The sequence below is a fragment of the Vigna unguiculata genome, chromosome 9 (genome assembly GCF_037176805.1).
Source record: "Vigna unguiculata cultivar grain cowpea cultivar isolate G323 ecotype 2 chromosome 9, ASM3717680v1, whole genome shotgun sequence".
NCBI classification, from domain to species: Eukaryota; Viridiplantae; Streptophyta; class Magnoliopsida; order Fabales; family Fabaceae; genus Vigna; species Vigna unguiculata.
The window spans coordinates 44,211,247-44,231,840 of NC_140800.1; the positions used below are offsets into that span (position 1 = coordinate 44,211,247).

Genomic DNA, 20,594 nt, shown 5'->3' on the forward strand with positions numbered 1-20,594 from the left:
GAGGGTATAAAAATATTTAGCTATAAAGTGGTAACAGATATGTTTTGTAAGTTGCGTAACCTGAACTAATTATTGTCGAAAAAATAAAGTTTTTGACGAGGTCCAACCAGATATATCCCAAGAATATTATCTGTTGTAGAATAAGAATATTTTGTCAAATAACATTTTTTTTTTCTTGAAGAGATATTGATGCATGAATTAGTTTTGTTAGTGAGTTTAATATAAAAGTTTTACAAAATTAATAGTCAGGTCATCATAAGTATCAATATCCGTTTTTTAATCTCAGTTTTTTCTCATGAAGCTATTTTTACCCTTCTTGAATATCCTTTAATAATGAGACAAATATTTTATTTTGATGAAGCGACATATATAGGGAGAGATAAATACAAGATTGAATGAAATATGAGTGATGGGAATTGAAGGTGAATATAATAGAAAAGATATCGTTACTTGGTGGAAGAATGAAAATTTTATTTCCAATTACTTGCAAAATGGATAATAAAATAAATAAATTATATAAAATTAAATAAATTTTACTTTGACATTCCTAAATATATATAAAGGAAAATCATATAACAATGATTATAGTAAATCTTAAAAAAAAAGTCAATAGTACTGTGTTCTTTTTTGAGAATTTACTGAATGGGAAGAGAGATTAAAAAAAACCGTTTAAACAAAAAACATAGATATTTATAATATTGAAAAATAACAATGATAGTTTATAAAAGAAAAATATTATTAAAAGAAATAAATAAGTAACATGCAAATAGTTTTGTTTAAAAAATATATTCCACGATAAAATCACATTATATAAATACTATATTTTTGTAAAAATGTAAAAAAGGTTATTATTTAAAAATAAACGATACTATATAAGCTAATTGCAAGCTATTTTGATGTTAACTGATTTCATGCTAATGAATTGAAAATTTTAACCTCTAAACTTTCAGCAAATTAGCTTTTTTATTCATTCTTTCGTTTAACTTTTTATTTTATTTTTAATTACGTAATAAAATCATAACATTAATATATTTAATTAAAAAAATGCTGTGAAAATATTTTCATAAACATACCATTACCAGTCAGATAATTATAATCACCTCCAATAGTGAAATAAATTAAAAAAAGAAATTGAATAAAGATAACCTGTGATGGAGAGAAATTTTTATATTATTAAATATAAAATTAATTTGCTAAAAAATTATTTAATGATTTCTATATTATTTAATATGAATACTGTATTAGTCATTTTCATTATAAATAATATTGTATAGAGTTCTAAATTTAATTTGAATCTTATTGCATTATATTCTTTTAAATCGAAATAGTGATATAATATTCATATTTTTAATATAATTTAAAATAACTACATTAATATTATTTTATTATTTAATTATGTTTATGTATGCGCTAACATTACCTTTAACTTTCTTTATAAAAATATGATTTTGGTTATATACACTTTTAAAGTATTAAGTAAAATTTAAAATAATTTAAGATCGAAAAAATTGTATATGTTTTGTTTATATACACTTTTAAAAATATTTTTTTTATCTTTATTTTGTCAATATCGTTAAAAAAAATGGTGACAAATAATATGTTACATGTTATTTAATTTTATATAAAATAAAATAATTACATCGACCAAAATCCACATTATTCTTAATTAATTAAGAAATAATAATAAAATAAAAGATCTAACATATGGAGGTGTGTACAGTAAATATGTATATGTATGAAATAAATGGTTTCATTCCAAAAAAACAATATAATAAAATAAGACTGTATTAATAATAATTAAGTTAAAATTTCATTTAATATTATATTTAAGTATGAACTTTATATTTATATTTATTAATTATATCTTAAACCACTTTCTTAAAGACAGTGATTAACATTTTTCTTTAACTTTTTGCATATTATCAACGGGTTATTCTCGATGAATTTGATATCGATGAATTTTCTTATTATCGACTTATAGTAACCATCAGGTAATATGCAAAAGATACAAAGAATTTCTCCATTATTTAGTTTGAGATATTTTGTTTTGTGGCAAATAATGAGATAAGATATTATACACTAAGGCCCACTTTCCTCAACATTTTGAACTGCCGACACCTTCTACAACTCTTTTCCTTACAATCTAGACTTTCAAACCTCAGCATTACAATGTACTAAAGATATATAAAAAGAACTTTCAACCATAAACTTTCTCTAATCAAATAAGATAATTTGTGAAAGAAAGAAAGTACCTGTATAAATGGTATTCGTAAATATTTTATTATTATTGAAGTTTATAAGATCGGTACATAAACATTACTAGTAATTTCTAGTAACTATATTATCAGTATTTTATTAATATATGTTGATAATTTTTAATATTATAACAAAATAATGAATTAAAGTAAAAACATTAAAAATTAAATAAATTGGTTGGTATTTTATTTGTATTCACTTTTACATTATAGAAATAAATAATTGAAATAAAAATATTTGATAGAATCAAATAATTTAATATTTTATTAATAGTAACGCTTTATACGATGATAAGAAAAACAATTAAAATAAAAGAAAATGAAATAATAAATCAAACTAATTAATTTAATTTTTTTATATTTTGTTAGTTAATTTATTTTAACTTTTTATTTTGAAATATAGGTTTTTTATTTGTTATATTTTAGAATATTTATTTTATTTTAACTTATAATTCATTTTAAATTTAATTAATATTTTAAAAACCATATTCATATCAAATTATTTTTACAAATTTATTTTAAAAAATATTTTTATATGTATTAATATATAAAATATTATTTGTCTACTTCAATCAAGTACAAAGTTTTCATTAGGTGTTTTTTTTTTTTCATTAATCTCTCTACCTGAAATAAAATAATTATATTTTTCAACTTCTTTATCTTTTTTGTCCTTTTCCATTTTCCATTGTTTCCTCAATCTAAGATAAACGAGTTTTAGATTATTTCTAGATTAAAAAAATCTTCTTGCCAGCAATATCGGGTTTATTAATTTTAGGATTAAATATGTTTTTGTCCTTTAACCTTCAGTTAATTTTAAAATTAGTACATTTCAAAATTTTGAACCAATTTAATCCTTCATTTTTCAAAATATATGGATTTAATCTTTTTAATCAAATTTTATTAAGTTTATTTGACATTTCAAGCACTTTTCATAATAATATTTGACTTAACATTAAAGTAAAAATGTGTCAAACAATATAAACAACTCAAATACAATCCTAAAATGCGTGCGAAACCTCAAATAAACATAACAAAATTTGATTAAAATGACTAAATCCAAGTTTTTCGAAAGATTAAGGACTAAATTGATCCAAAGTTTTGAAATAGACTAATTCCAAAATTCACCGAAAGTTAAGGGACAAAAAACATATTTAATCCTTAATTTTATAACTATAACATATTTCCAATGCTGATATTTGAATCTTGTTTTTAAAAGCTTTTAAATTACGTTAGAATGTCCTTATTTTTCTTTTTTATTTCCAACCAAAATAAATGGGTGTTAATATTTTAACATAAAAAACATTGTTATTATATTAAAATAATAATATTTTAATTTTGAATTTAAAACTTTAATACTTATAATATTATTAGTTTAGGTTGTTGGTTTTGTCTCGTAGCATCGAATTCGGTGGCGGATTTTCATATCAAATTTAGGAGTCAAAATAAAATGTTAAATATATTTTTAGTTTATGAATTTTGAAATAAAATTAAAATATATTATTGTTTAAAATTTTGATATATTTTAATTTAAACTCTAAAAATGAATGGATATAATCCTTTTACTTAATTATGTTAATTTTTTTTTATGTGTCAAACATATTTTTTTATCATATATTAAAATTTGTAAGATAGTATAAACAACTTAAATATATACTTTAAAATAATTGGATTTAAAAAACTATATTCATTTATTTTTAACATTTAGAGACCAAACTATATTAACATTTCAAATACAGACGAATTTTAATTCCACCTCAAACTTAAAAATTAAAAATTTATTAACACAAAAAATATATTAAAACTTTTAAAAATATTAAATACTTTATATATATATATATATATATATATATATATATATATATATATATATATATATATATTACATGCATTAAAAAAAAGGAAAATGATATTTTAACTCATTTTTTTTTTCACTACTTCAATTATTATTAGATATTTTTTTAGTGATGTAATATAATGATCTAATGATGATTGAAAAAATGAATTAAAAATGAATAAAAAAGTGAGTTAAAATATGATTGTGAAAAAAAAATTAGGATGGACCATGGTCCCTAAACCTATACTGAGATTCGCCTCGGTCGAATAAATAGTTAAGTACACTTGTGCTTCTTTTACGTAGCGAAATATCAGTGCCCCGTGAATAAATAGTGGCACGGCTTGTTACTTGAGATTCTCTCTACTCTACCCCACTTTTTATGGTTTAAAACGTTATCTAAACCTTATGAAAACTTAACTTTCAGACACGTGTCACCAGCTTATGGACCCCTCCTCCTCCTTCCCTGCATTTTCATTGGTGTCTAACCCTTCTTATAGATATTTTGACAATATTTAAAAAAATATTTAATCATTTCAATAATACTTTCTCGATCATTCAATAATAAAGAAATATTATTTTTATACCCCACTATCAAACTTTAAAATCCTACTTACATGTCAAATCTTCACACCTCGTATCAATAACGGCCTCCAAACATCATCCGTATAACGAAATATTCAAAGATAATAAAATAGATTCATATTCAGTAACATTCTACATTATTTAAAAAAATTACTCTAGAATATAATTTTGATATTTTTTAGCTTTATTTCCTAAGAAATAAATTCATATACTTACAAGTATCGAAGTACTTAACTCTTCTTGGAACTGTAGGTTTCTCTCGTTTAAAATTATATATATTGTATCAAAGTTAAATCCAAGTGAGGATTATCTTAAAAAATAGGGAAATCATTATAATTATTCCGATAACCACACATTTGATGACAAAATTATGTAAATAAACTTAATTTATATAACAAAATTTGATTAAAATGACTAAATTCACGTAGTTCGAAAAATGAAGGACTAAATTTGTCTAAAATTTCGAAATGACCTAATTTCAAATTTCACTAATGATTAAGGGACAAAAAGATATTTAACTTTAAATTTTATAATGATATTTTTATTAAACATTTTAATAATATTAAGTTTGTTTAAATTTATATTTTATATTGAATTTTGCTTATATTTTGTTTTAAAATTTTAAAATATTTATTTTAACTTGTTACAAAATTGTTTTAAATAATTTATGTACAAATTTTAGAGTTGGTTTAAAAATAATAATTTTATAAATTTAAATACAAAATTTTAAAATAATTTTGTAAAAAGTTAAAATAAAAATATTTAAAATTTTAAAATAAATTAAAAGAGTTTAATGTAAAATTTAAATTTAAATAAACTTAATATTATTAAAAATATGTCATAAAAAAATTACTTATAATAAAAATACCATTATGATATTTATATAATAGAAGGATGAAATTGAAAATTAAAAACAAAGGATTGAAATGTAATCAAAATAACAAATATATGGACCAAATTGAAATTCAGATAATGACTTGACACATGTCACCTTACTGACTTGACACGTGACACAATATTGACGTGACATGTGACATGAATTATTAAAAATAAAATAAAATTAAAAAAAAATAAGGAGTTGACATGTGATATATCCTTAACATTGTTAGCACCATACTAACACAATAGACTTAATTGTTATACATTTTAAAAAAATATAAACCTAATTGAGACTAAAAAAATCTTAAAACTTATTTAAAATTAAAAAAAACGTAGAACAATAAAATATTTTAACTAATAAAAAAAAATGAGATTCATAATATTTTGTCCTATGTTTTGGAAATGAGAAAGATAGGTGGACAACTTTCCTATCCAGCTCGAGAGACATGATACCTACCAGGCTAGACAACCTTCTAATCTGAACAAAAACACTGACAAATTGGGCAAAACCGTCTCTATCAGTTGGTAACGTGTAATATCCAATTATAGTTTAACAAAAAATAATAATAAATTTTGACAAATTAACTATTTAGGTGCAAAAATACTAATTGATTATTTTATTTTGATTAAAAAATAAAAAATTAATTTATCTTAATTTTATTTATAAAAAAATTGTCAAATTTATTAAATTTCTTTTTCTCTAAGCATAGTTTTCCAACGAATATGAAAAATCAGGTTCAAAAGGAATTTATTCATTCTCAACTACAATAAAGAAGAGATAAAACCTCGCGTGTGCAGAGAGCGAATAAAAATAAAAGTAAGGATAATAATACTTTCATGCCATAATATTTTTTTTCTTTTTACATTTACTTGAGAGTATCTTTTACTATCCTTAAGTTTTTCTTTAGAAATACTTGAAGATTCTGAAAGTGTGAAATAAGTTTTTTTTTTTCTTGAAAAATATCCAAAGTTACTGTTTTCAGAGAGCTGGAAGTAACCAAAGATAGACAGAAAAATGAAAGCATAATTTGTTAAAACCTGTTACAGTGAGATAGATTAAACGAGAGAGATAACGAAATGAAGAGGAGGAATAGTGTGTATAATGAAGAGCCCTAAGAGGTTGCTTTCTTGAGGGAGGTTATGTTAACGGAAACACCCAACGGCGAGGATCCAATCTCAACTTCAAAAGAATCATAACGAAGAAATAGCTCCACAACCAGAAGCCGAGAAAACAGCACCACAAAATCCTTCCCTGCACACTGTTTGTTCCCAAGGCTCGTGCTCTCCGTCTCAGGACCATTCGACCAAACCACGTATTTCAGCAGCTTCTCTCCCTCCCCCACGAACCTATCACCCACATACTCCTCTGCATTCTCAAATATCTTCGGATCCTTAGTCGCAAACGGCTGAAACCCAAACAGCATCTCCCCTCTCTTCACCGAAAACGAATTCTCGTGACTCTCGATCACCAAGTCCTTCTTCGCCCTACCGTACTGCAGCGGCACCGGCGGTTCAATGCGCAACGCCTCGTACACCGCCGACTTCACCAGCGGCATCGCTTCCAACGCCGCCATCGTCACCTTCCCGCCGTTAGCCTTGACGGCGGCCCTCACCTCCTCCGCCAGCTGAGCTTGAAATTTCAAGCCCGCTCCTGCAATCCACTTCAGTATGGCGGGGAACAGAATTTTCATTCCGCCAAAGGAGTTAAAGCAGGTGGCGAATATGAGGTTGTGGCAGGCTTCTTCTTTGGAGATACCGAGACGCGACGCTTCGTCAAACACATCCCCAGCAGCGGACTCGTAGAAGAAATCGTAGAGCTTCTGGTAGTCGCTCTTTATCAAAAAAGGAGGGAGGGGGATGGTGTGGAGAGTGGGATCTTCAATGAATTTGGGAAGGCCCAATGACAAAAGCGGGCCAAGCTGGAAGAAAACCCATTTTTGTATTATAGAAGGTCCGTCGCTTCCGAGTTTTGTGTCGGGGGGGTTGATGCCAAAAAGCGCGCGAGCCAGGAAGTTAAACGCTGCTTGGTCATTGGGGTCTCCAAAAGCAGCTTTTCCCTTGTCCGCCAGCTCTTTCTCGAGGGTTTCGAACATGGCTGTGTAGGTTGAATGGAACTCGGGAATGACGTGGCTGCTTCGGTGTTTGAGAAGGAAGAAGATGAAGCGTTTCAGTGTTTCGTGTTTGGGTTCGGAGGGGTCGATGTAGGAGAGGATTCGGTAACCGCCGGTTAGTTCGAGGGAAGGCATGTAGGTGCCGGTGAAGAGGTCACGTTTTTCTACTTTTGTCATGTCGAAGAGGACGGGGAAGCTTTTGGCATCGAGCAAAACGATGACTCTTGGGTCGGAGCTGTTGAAGGGGCCGGGTGGCATGTTGACGCGGAAGACGGTGGAGTTGTACTTCTGGGCGCGGGATCGGAAGAAGACGTCGCGGCCTTGGTTGTAGAAATAGTCGAGCCGGTCGCTGATGGGTCCTACGAAAGGGAGACCGTAGTCTCCCGGAATTTCGCGCAGCGGGAGCTTGGCCGTCTCCGACGCCGGCAACGACGTCGTTTCAGAGACTGAAGCTTTGGTTGTAAAAGCACGCATGGAGGAGGAGCTCTTCCACTTGCAGGCTCTTATCTTTGACGAGGATTGCAGGTGCACCAATAGAGAAGATACAGTTAAACTTGATGCCATTTTACACTTCAAAATCACCCTTCTAATGCAGAACAGAAAGCTTGTTAAGAAGGGTTTTAATATGAGAATTGTAGTGCTGGGGATGACTACTATCAACTTTTTGGCCTCCTATTTATGGACTTAAATGATACGTGAGGGACTTGTCTCTTAATATTTCAGACACTTTTTTTCTTTTCTTGGAATCCTTTAAAAACTCGTGTGAAAACGGGTTATTGTCTAATTATATACACTATTATATTATATATGCATTAATTATAATTTAAATAATCCGAAAATGATTTTAATTCTAAAACATTATGATTAAATAATTAATGAATTTTACATCGATAAGTGGCAAAACATGTTTATACAATTATGCAACTATATTAAACGAAATTGAATATATTTTGTATTTAAAGATAAATTGAAGTGTATTTATCCACAGCCGACTGACCTGTGTACAAAACATAAAGGCATGCAAAACGTGGGAAAAAAAGTTTGTGGAGATAAATGATGATTAAAAGAAAAGAGGAAGGTGTGTGTACAAAGAGAGTTATTGTTTGTTATTTATAAAGCTTATTTTCCCATAAAAATGGAGAGATATGCTGGATTTTGAGGACAATGACGGTTTCATAGGCATACTTGTGAAAGCTAGTGATAAAAATCAATAATACTTCTTGTCTAAAATGATTTATTTTGTTAATATATATATATATATATATATATATATGATTTTAAAAAAATTATGAAAAATAAATCTTTAAAATATGAATTTATATAATAAACTCGATTTTAAAGTATAATTTATATCATTTCAATTTTAGATGTCTAAATAAAAAAAGTAAGAATATATGAAATTAATTTACAAAAAATTAATTTATCAATAACCTCATTTTAATAATTTATTTTAAAAAAAATATTCAAATAAAATTTATTAATAATTATTAATCAATATCCATAAATACTCGTATCTTTTTTCACCAGTAAACAAATAATTAAATACTATACTTACTATATTTATTTAATATCTACCACATATTTTACCTACAAAATATAGTAGAATTTTTTTTCACTAGTTAAAGCTTACGCGTAAGGAACAATAATTTTGGTATTCATATGAATATAAGCATATTTATTCGTGTTGCTGGTGCCACAATTCTTGGTGAATAACAATAATGTTGTTGTGTATAATTACAATTTGGAAGGATATGGAAGGGAAGAACAAAAGGATGAGAGAAAAACGTGCTGGAAATTAAAAGTCGTTGGAGTTGGAAAAACGAGTAGAAGTTAAAAGAGAAATGAATAAGAACAATTGACGTGTTATTCTATAAATTAATACATTTAAAAACTAATTAAATTCACATTTTATGTAATGAAATATTTAGAAATATTTAAATATATTCATTATAGTTAATTAATCTCTTTAGTTACAACTCAAATACTTATTATAAAATAATGATTGATTATTTAATATAGGTTCAATTTTTTTTTTTAAATTGTTAGAAGCATAAATTAAAGTTCTTGAATATATTATAAATTAAATTGAAAAAAGAATCACAAAATTTAAAATAAGTTTTTATTTGAATTACGTTTCATTTTTTAAATTATTTATTTATCAATAGAAAACATCAATCAAGAGCAATAAGTCTATTCACCTAAAAAGGACAGTGGGTGGTAAGCACACAATAATAATAAAAGTGACATTTTATTAAAAATTAAATATAACTGAATATTATAAAAGATTTAAATATATATAGCCGGTTTCAATTTTCATAAAGTCATTTTCTTATTAATTAGACACCTAGGTATTAAATGATCATAAATTAAATGATACATGGTACAGTACTTAATAATTGAAAAACAGTATTTTACAAAATTATTAAATTGTAAATTGAAGTTGAACTAATTCGATATAATTTGCAAGAGAAATGGATTGTAGGTTGTCAAAGCACCAAAAATTTTTGGTTTCAATTTTTAATATTATTCTTTTTTTATTGGTTTTAGTCATGATTTCTGTTTTCGTTACAAATATTAAGTTAGTTTTCAGTTTGTTAGTCTCAATCTTGGTCGTAATTTTTTAAAAGTTAATATAATATAATTTTTTTAATTTTTAATTATAAATTAAATATTTTTTATTAAAACTAATATTAAAATTATGTTAATTACGTTAATAAAACAAATTATTTTTATTTAGTATTTTAATTTTGATGAAAAAATATTAATTTGTTTCAAAAAAATTCACTGAAAAAATCAAATTATTTTAATTTTCTATAAATTAGAATAAAGACAAAACAAAGTGAAGGAATAAATTTTGAACAAAAATAGAGTAGTTAATTTTTTTTTTATTAGATATTAAATGTTCCAAAATGTGAATGCGACTGGTGTCTTATTCCAAAATCCTGGTGCCTCAGTCGTAGTCTCATTCATGGAATGCAATCAAGTAAATTTCTTACAATTTCCTTATTTACCGATAGATGTCAAAACCCTAATGCCATGGTTGTTTCTAGATGTGGAAATCATGCAAGCAGATAAATGTAATGAAAGTTAAAAATAGAGACAATAAATTAAGAAAAGGACAAAAAAATTTCATTCAATTTTCCCGTATGTGTGTGAAAAGAAAAGTGTGTTTTTCTCAACTATTATAATAATTTATACTTAAAAATTAATTTCATAATTGATTAAGCAAATAAATCTAATTGATGAAATCGAAATAAAATATAATAAATCAAATAAAAATAATTTAATATCCATAATAATAATAAAATCATTATTATTACTACTATATAAATAATAAATAAATAAATTATTATTATTTTTCTCTTAATTCAAACAATTTTACTTTTATCTTTTTTCCTTAAATCCGTTCATTTTTCACTCATTTAAATTCATTATCTAGTTAAAACAGAAGCTCAATGCAAAAAATAAGAGTTATTTTCCTAGTAAAGGAAATAAAAATAGTTAAGAAAATAGTGAAAGAAAAAAGCAAAAGAAATAATTAAATAATGGAGGTAGTGGTCCCACCTTTAAATAATGCAGGCAATGGTCCAGCCTTGTCAGTTCAATTTTAAATGTTAGTCCAAATTTCAACCTATCGTGGCTTTTATCGTTTTGCTCTGGTTTGGTTGGTATTATAAAAGTAGAGAACAAAAAAATTAAAGAAAAGAAAAATTAAATTAAAATAAATTATGTAATATTAAATCAAATTTCAAAATATATTTATTATTATATAAAAGATATAAGTACTGGTAAATTTTGTATAATGTAATATAAGTATACATAAATATTAATTAAATATTTGTTATATAATCAATTATATAACGTAATACAGTAAAGTATATTTATATATTTTCGATACAGTGTTACCTTTTACATAAAAAAGAAAATTGTAAAAATGTTACTTTTTCTTTTGAATGTAATGTAAAAGTGATACCTTTTACTTTTTTATTTGCATGCTTCTTTCTTTTATTGAATAGCGTTTCTGAAGAGTTTTCATTAATCGAAATGAGATTAGAGATAAGTTATATGGAGGGAATAGTATAATTAGGTGGATTTAAATGCAGTTTTATGAAATAAGATAGAAGAGTTGAAAAGGGTGGAAAGGGGATTTTGAAAAACGAATATATGTATTAATATGGTGGTGTCCGTGAAGTGAAAGAAATTTATGCATAGTTAACTCAAAGTCCTTTGGAACATGTTGGGCCCCGCTAAACAAAGATATTTGTAGAGCACCTGTCGGCATTTCTTTTAACTAGCAAAAAACACATATGCATAGTTTCATAGAAATTTAAATTAAAATTAATAATATTTATTTTAAAAATATATATAAAAAATTTTAAAATAATTTTTAAATAAAATAACGGTTAAAAAAAGAGGTTTTTAGAATTACGTTTAAAATAAAAGAAATCTAGAAAAAACGGTTAAAGATATATTAATTATAAAATAATTAATTTTTTAAATTAATAATTAAGAGTAAAATTGAAAAATGAAAAGTGGACACAAAAGAATAAATCATCTTTATATATTGTTATAGATTAAAGGTGACAGTCCAACAGTTTGGTCCGACCCGCCCATAGTAGATCATTTTCTTTTTATAATTTGTTTTATTTTTTTTTACTTTTAAAATTTATTTATATATAAAAAATAAATATTAAAAATATATCTAATTGTATAAATGTTTTATAAAATTTTAATTAATTAATTAATATTTTTAATTAAATAAATTAAAATAATTATTATATTTTCACGTTAAATTATTTTATTATAATTAGTTAAATTATTTTATTATAATTAGTTAAATTATTCTATTATAATTAATAAAAATAATTTCATTTATAAGTATTAAAGATTTAAATTATATTACTACATTATATTTATACATTTAAAAAATAATAATATAACAACTTTAATCTTTTAAATTACTTTTACTTTTATTTTTAATTTAAATTTAACAAAATAAAACAAAATTGGATTAGTGAAACATGATAAATGACTAGTCTTTGATCTGTCAATTTAACTAACCAAACGACCCGACTTGTTTTTGACCCATCAATTTGTCAGGCTAGGTAGATCGGGCCAAGATGGGCTTGAAGGTTAACTCATGAACCACAGTCCATCTTGACACCCCTAATTTTAATCATGTTTATTTGTGGTTTTGTATTTTCTTTTAATAAACTTGAAAAGATATATATTTTAAAGAATAGTTGAAGATCGGATAAAAGTAAAAGAAAGGTGAAAGAGTATAAGAATATAAGTATTACATAAAAGTTTTATATTAAATAAAAATAAAAAATTTGAATAATATATGAGAAAAATAAAATTTATAAATATAAAGTTTTATGTCAGAAATGATATCATGTTTGTATTTTAAAGGTGATCAATCACTTTAATCTATTTTAGTAAAAAAAATCTCATATTTATCTTTGTGTTCAACTTATACGAAAATAAATATATCTTATAGTAATAAGATTTAATTGTAGTTAGGATAAGCGAAAGTGTATTAAGATAAATAGATGGAATAAATAAATCTTATTATAGTAAAAACTAATAATAAAACCTAAATCATACTTATAGAAGAGATTGTATTATGATAAAAAATCCAAAGTAAAATCAACTCATATTGATAAATATTTATGAGCAGAGGGTTATAGAAATCTAAATATTTTGAAAGTTACACATAAAATAAAAATGAATATATATATATATATATATATATATATATATATATATATATATATATATATATATATATATATAAAGTGAAACCCAAATGACAAATATCTATAATAAACAACTTATATATCAAAGATGATAAATTTCTACAATATTATTTTCACAGAGAAAAATTTTATGCTGAAAGCATGCAAGGAAGTTGAATATGAAAGAAAGGAGATAATTGGTGATGGTGGGACGAATTGCCATAGATAGAGAGGCACCACAACAAATTGGAAGAGGGACAAAGAGACATTATTAGCTGTCTTCAGAAAAAAAAAAAATTATCTGTGTGATAGTAACCAGATTTTTTTTTCTTCTTGAGTCATATCAGAACAGATTTTTGCATGTGATAGTACCACTCAGATTTTTGAGTCATGTATATCAGTTTCATAATGTATATATAATATGATATTAGTTATTTCTATTTATATTGTTAACAAAAATAGTAGGCATCACTCTTCCAATGTCGAAAACATGTGCTTGAAAATTAAATTGTGTTTGACTGGGAAACTAAATTTTGAAATTGAGCTTTCGAAAACATTTCGTGCGAACAAGCATTCAAGTAGTTGAAAATCCATAATTGTTAGACCGTGCAAACTTTTAACCAAAAAAAAAAAAATGTTCAAGACAACTGGCTTTTTAGGCATATATATCCTTACATGAAAGCTTTATTACAAAATAATCCCTCAATAATTAATTTTAGCTATTACATTTGTATTTAGTTTTTTTTCCTTCTAATTTAAATTTTATTTTTTTAATAAATGTGATTAAACAAATATTCGCATAATATCAGATATAACCGAACATCTCTCAAATTTATATAGGAGATTCTCCATCTTAAATAAAGTATGCACTTAAATCAACAATTAAATAAACTATATACTAATTAAATATTAAAATTATCATAAATTATCAAAGATTTAAATATACTCTTATCAAATAAATGTTTTAATTTTGGTTAACCGATTCTTAACTTTAATTCAATAATATTTTGAGTTTTGATTTGTTTTATTGAAGATTTTCAATTAAGATTGTTTGTATATTTATTTTTATCTTTATTCTATTTGTTATTTTAAAAAAACTATCTGGGTTTTTTTATGGGACACGTGTCTAAAGGTCAGATTATGTTATTCAGACACTTCTTAGGATCGTGTCTGCTCTGGCGTATCTGTGGATAGGGTCGTATCAGTCTTAATGAAAGGTGTTAAACACTACGTATGCACTCTGACTACATGCTTGTATATGTACCGAGTCAAAGCGGAGAAATATGGTCACATCATCATGTAGGAGCTTCCTAGCTCCTCATCGATGTTCTCCTCCTTCATTGTTATTGTCAATGTAATCGTTACCTCCTCTTTCTCCCATTTTCTCCCTCTTCTCCTTTTTGTTCTCTTCTTCTTCTTTTGTTTTTATCACCTATTTCCTTTTAATTTATAACAAATATTTAATTAAATTTGACGAAAAAAAATTATGTTCATTTTACCAATAAATTTATTATTGATTTTTTACAAACTTTATTAGCGACGAATTTACCAATAAATTTAGAAATAAGAAGTTATCGACAAATTTTAAGACATGGTAAAAGTTGAAATGGAAACTTTGAAGCCCTTTTACTAACTAAGTTTCTCAATAAAAATATTTGTTAATAAAAAAAATTTTGAATTAAATTTCTATCAAAATATTTTGTTGGTAAAATTACGCTAAATTTTATACTTTGAGCTTTGACCATTTCATAATAAAACCTATTGGTAACCAATTTTTTGAAATACATCGGTGATCTATACTTTTTGATTACTGACATATATTTCAGTCACTAAATATGTCAATAAAATAGGCACCAAAATTTCTACCAAATTTGGCGGAATATAATGATAAATTAATCAATGGTCTGTGAGAAAAGGGAAAGAAGGAAAAGGGGGATAAGGAGAAGGATGCGAGTCGAAGGCAATAAATGACGGAGTAATGATAGTGGTGTGGTGGCGACAACGACAATGGTAGAGGGAGTGGTCAAAACAAAGGATAAAAAGGAAGAATGGGAGGATGAGAAAAATAAAAAGGAGGAGGATTTGACGACAGATTGCAAGAATTGAGCTTGAGGAGGAGGAGAGGAGGAAGAAGAAAAAGAGGAAAAGTTAGACATGGAAGAATAACCAAACCATAATATTTTTGGATGAAAAAAGTTTATTGATAATTATTGACAAATATTTATCGTCAAATTTTTATTTTCAGTAATTACCAACGAATTATTACCGATAGATTTGTGGTTGTCGTTAATTATTGACAAAACTTTTTATCTTTCGAAAAAAATTATCAACGATTTTTTACCATCGATAGGTTGTCAATAATATTGATTTATTAACAAATTTTAGGCATTAGTGACAAATTTTGACCATATCAATTTTTCTAGTAGTGCTTGTAGAACTTAAAAAAAATAAATTATGAGAATTTCAAAACTAACCATAGAATTGTTGAGCCTAAGCTTTAATTACTAAAAGATTAAATATGTTTGTTGATTTTAAGTTTTAATTCGTCTATATGTCAAAATTTGATATATTTTAATTTTAACCTTTAAAATTTAATGAATATACTTTCTTTAACCAAATAATGTTCTTTTTGTTACATGTTGACAAACATTTCAAGTTAACATTTTAGTTTAAATGTGTCAAGGATATAAATAAATTAAGCGACATATGAAATAATGTTTAACATGTCATAAAAATTTAACTCAATAGAATTGTGAGGACTATACTATTCATTTTAAAATTTGGAACAAATAAAATTTTCAATTTCACATAAAAATTTAAGTACTACTAGTATATTTAATCCAATACTAAATGATATAATATTATATATGATCATTCCACAATTTTTATCCCAGGAATAAACAGAAGATATAAAAAAAAAACTTAGAAAAAGCTTCGATTTATCTTGATTATATTTAATCAAGATTGATGAATAGAAGAAAATTACTTTTTTTTTCTCATTGAAAGTTCAAAGACAAAATCTAAATTTTTTAACGAATAATGAGAAAAGAATTCTCATTCAACAAAAATATTTACAACTCGAAATGATTGATTTTGGTGAATTCAAATTTAAAGTTCATTTAACCAATCCATTAAAGCTTAAAGCCTCTGATTACAAAAATTATACAAAAAAATACGATGTCCAATCCAATGAGTTAAAAGAAAAATTATAAAGTCCAATAAAGATTCAAAATAAAAAATTGTAATTTGAAAATAAAATAAAATGGTTTTAATTTAGTTTCTAAAATTAAAATGTGAGTTCTGTTTGGTATATGCAAAAATAATCTGAAGCTGAGGGAATATAATAATAACGGGTTTTTGAAACAAAGGATAGCATGGTTAGGCCACTGCTCTAAAACCCTAAAAATGGAACTTCAAACCCTTTGTTGCGCTCTTCCCTCTCAACCCATTCACTCCAATCATCGAACTCTATCAGTGAGTAAACCTTAACCTATTCATCCCAATCAATTTCTATGTTACCATTCTAACTCTTCTATATGTTACTCGCAGTCACCACCGTTCGCAACCCACGCTTCATTCTCTAATCAAAGGCAAACATTTCGGTTTGGAAACAGTTCAAAATGTACGTTTTTTCTGCCCCCAATCACTGTGTGTGCACTGCGTTCGTGGTTGCGGAATAACACTGAAAATTAGAAAAAAAAAGAGATTGATTTTGGTGGTTGAAGTATATTGGGTCTGTTTTGACACCAAAACAATTCAACACTTCCAAATTTTTATTTCAGGTTTGAAATGGGTGATTAGGGAACCTGCAGCATTGGGATTGAACAAATTCCAGAGACTTCTTGTTCATGCTTCTGATTCCAGTTTAAATGGAGGTTTGGAAGTTCATCCAAACAAAAGTTCCAATGTGCCCGTTAGTACGTTTAACGGGGTAGAACCGTTTCATGGTAAATCAGGTTCTGTCTCTTTTTGTGGGTTGACACACCAATCGGTAGAAGAAGGGAAATTGGAATCTGCCCCCTTTGAAGAAAAGGGTGGCTCTTACTTATGGGTCTTAGCTCCTACGGCGTTCATAGCATCTTTGATTCTGCCACAGTTCTTCGTTGACAATGTGGTCGAGGCTTTTCTTAATGATACGATATTAATAGGTATTGGTAGAACTTTGTGCTTTCTCTCACTGTCTTTGAATTTTGACCTTTTACGGCTTGATTTTTGAAATTGGATGCCATTATGTTGCATTGCTATGGTTTCTTGCTGCATTATGTCCAAACATAAAAATCTCATTAACTTTGTTAAGACCAATGTAAACCTTTTCTTTCAAAAGGTCAACAATCTCAGTTCTAATGCTGTCCTCTGATTCTGCTCAAACATTATTGCCAATGTATCTAGCATTACTCTTCTTATGTATTGGGAAAATGAATTATATTGGTATATAATGGATAACGTGAACCTCATCGACTATCCAACCGATCCCAAACCAAACATGTGGGGGAGAACAATGTCAATGTGAGAAGAAATTCTTAGAGAAAAGCATAAGAGATGTGTTAGGTTTTTAAGGAGGAGTATTACTGGAGAGAACAAATATCAATGAGATCTGAATCCAACCACATAAGGCATTGTATTTATTCTTATATAGTGCTCTACTTTTTTATTTTTAGCCAATGTAGAACTTAGACTCACACTTGGATTTCTAACAATCTCCCTTGAGTCTTTTCAACCACATTGGTACACTCCCCTCCAGCGGAAGCATTTTCAACCACAAGTACTCCTTTTCGGCCCTTTTCTATACCGCCATTCTTCTTAACGGGACACGCTTATCTGGAACCTTTGCCAAGAAGACTTTCGATATTAGGACCATACTGCACTCGTCTGAGCCGGTTTTAACCATCGTCGACTTTGATACCACTTGTTAGGTTTTTAAGGAGGGGTATCAGTGGGGAGAACAAACACCAATGAGATCTGAGCCCAACCACATAAGGCATTGACACCACTTTCAATCCAAAACCTTAAGGCAATGAGTTTATAGGTCTTTATTCTTATATAGTGTTCTATTTTTTCATTTCTAGCTAATGTGAGACTTAGACTCACATCTAGATTTTTAACAAGATGTTAGTTGTTTAGTGTTCACATTGTTATATCTGGAATAATAAACAAATCACAACAACTGTACTGATTTTGAAAATGTCTCATCCTATTTCATTCCCCTTGCATTTTTCTGTATTTCTGCAATTTGTTGGTGGTGGATGACCGTAAAAGTTAATAGTCACTCACCAGTCAATAGAGTTCTCACTAACATCAGAGAAAAATTGAATTCTCTGTTTCTTTTATATAACTTTTAGATGTTTTGGCAAAATCTTCTGTTTCCAGTGTGTTCTTTGGACAGTGTACTGCTGAGCACTATTCTGTACTTCTCATAATATTGTTTGTAAGAACCTTGTAAACGTAGGGGAGATACATCTCTTATCAACATTTCTATAATAAAATGCAGATGCAGTGAGTTTGTTCACTCATGATGCCCTGTTCTACGTTGGACTAGCGACATTCTTGTATGTGACTGATCGTGTCCAGAGGCCTTATTTGCAGTACAGCTCCAAAAGATGGGGTCTTATCACCGGCCTCAGAGGATACTTATTCTCCGCATTTTTAACAATGGGTTTGAAGATTGTTGTTCCTGTTATTCTTTTGTTTGCAACCTGGTCATCATCACTTGGCATGGCAGGAATTGTTGCTGTAACTCCTTTTTTACTTGGCTGTGCTGTACAATTTGCATTTGAGAAAGTTTTGGACAATCGTGGGTCAGCTTGCTGGCCACTAGTCCCTGCTATATTTGAGGTTTGTCTTCTTTCTTTCAGATTATTTAAGAGGATGGTTTGTAACTGAAATATTGCTTTACTTGTAATTAGTTTTATTACATTCTGAATGGTTTTGGCAGGTATACAGACTCCATCAGCTTACAAAAGCTGCTAATTTTGCTGAGAAGTTGTTATTAGCTTTGAAGGATCTTCCTCCGAGCCCAGAATTGGTAGAACGAACTGGAGGATTGTTCGCATTGATGATCTCTTTTCAATTACTGGGGCTTGTGTGCCTTTGGTCATTGATGACGTTTCTTTTGAGGCTATTCCCTTCTAGACCTGTAGCAGATCATTACTGAGTTTGGCGTGGATCATGGAAGAGTGTTGTATATATTTGCCTAATGTATTTGAAAGACGCGGCTACATTATTGTTTGATTAACTTTTAGTGCAGGCTCTTCATTGAGAAAATCTTGTCGTTGGTTTTCACAGGTATTTCATTTTTTATTTTACAGGTTTTCTTATAAATAAGAACTCGAAAATTACCTAATCAATTTTAGCACCTTGTAGCCAAAAAGCCTGAATTGAAAACGCTGAAGAAAGAGTACGAATAAGGATATGAAAAAGAGAAGAGAAAAGATTTTTTTTTTAATATATTAATAAGATAAAAAGTCTAAAGATACAAATATATTTTGCTTTTCTTGTGACAATGTCTTTTAGCCAAAACCGTGGCACGTGAAATAAAATAAGCTTCTCAATGAACTAAAATGGATTTTTATACAATGTAGAAATGATTTCATGTAACTTCATTAAAAATAATTCTTAATTTTATATATAAACAAATTTTATTGTAACTATTTTTTTTTCTGAAATTGTCTATAGAGAAATTTATTTAAATATAAATTTCAAACAAAACGTTTTAACAAAATGTAATAAATGCTATTTTCAACAACTGACCATATAATGAAATTAGATCACTTTTAATATACTATTATGGGTTTTGCTAATCTGTGGGGTCTTGTTTACAAGTATTCGAAAGCCAGAGATGAAAAAAAAAAAACTCAATTTGCACGAGTTGAAATAAAATTGAACGACTCGTAAAATCTAAATTAGTAGAAGAGCATTACAGTGCACCACTGAACTATTTAAACTCAAGAAGACAATGCTATTGTTGGCATCAAAAGGTGGTTTTGGATTTTCATGGCGCCGAATTGATGTGGCAACTTGGAACACATTAATTAAGAAGTACATGTATATTAATTAGCAACTAAATATACATTCTATTAATGCAAAACCAGTCTAATTCATTGAAAAGTTCCACACGCTATATCTTTTATTCAAGCATCTTAACAAATAATAAAATATTGTATTTTTATGCATAAACTATCCTTTTAAATTTCTTAAA

The 20,594-nt window shown here is 27.1% G+C and overlaps 2 protein-coding genes across 2 annotated transcripts; one reads left to right on the plus strand and one right to left on the minus strand.

Moving 5' to 3' along the window:
* Window positions 1-6,554: 6,554 nt before the first annotated feature.
* On the minus strand, window positions 6,555-8,323 carry LOC114162110 (allene oxide synthase CYP74A2-like). The gene has a single exon (XM_028045887.2). It carries the CDS (start codon window positions 8,223-8,225, stop codon window positions 6,663-6,665), a length of 1,563 nt encoding a protein of 520 aa, XP_027901688.1. The 5' UTR covers window positions 8,226-8,323; the 3' UTR covers window positions 6,555-6,662.
* An 8,410-nt stretch (window positions 8,324-16,733) lies between these two features.
* LOC114162279 (tRNA-processing ribonuclease BN) lies at window positions 16,734-19,660 on the plus strand. Its single transcript, XM_028046107.2, has 5 exons — window positions 16,734-16,873; window positions 16,949-17,021; window positions 17,182-17,547; window positions 18,888-19,231; window positions 19,332-19,660. The coding sequence occupies exons 1-5, from the start codon at window positions 16,805-16,807 to the stop codon at window positions 19,548-19,550; spliced, it is 1,071 nt and encodes a 356-aa protein (XP_027901908.1). The 5' UTR covers window positions 16,734-16,804; the 3' UTR covers window positions 19,551-19,660.
* The last annotated feature ends 934 nt before the right edge of the window (window positions 19,661-20,594 follow it).

Bases quoted from the DNA above. Each gene is read 5' to 3' on its own strand.
- LOC114162110 (XM_028045887.2), bottom strand. From the start codon at position 8,225: ATGGCATCAAGTTTAACTGTATCTTCTCTATTGGTGCACCTGCAATCC.
- LOC114162279 (XM_028046107.2), top strand. From the start codon at position 16,805: ATGGAACTTCAAACCCTTTGTTGCGCTCTTCCCTCTCAACCCATTCAC. The intron at 17,548-18,887 runs GTATTGGTAGAA...AATAAAATGCAG, and splicing joins TAATGATACGATATTAATAG to ATGCAGTGAGTTTGTTCACT. The intron at 19,232-19,331 runs GTTTGTCTTCTT...TGGTTTTGGCAG, and splicing joins TAGTCCCTGCTATATTTGAG to GTATACAGACTCCATCAGCT.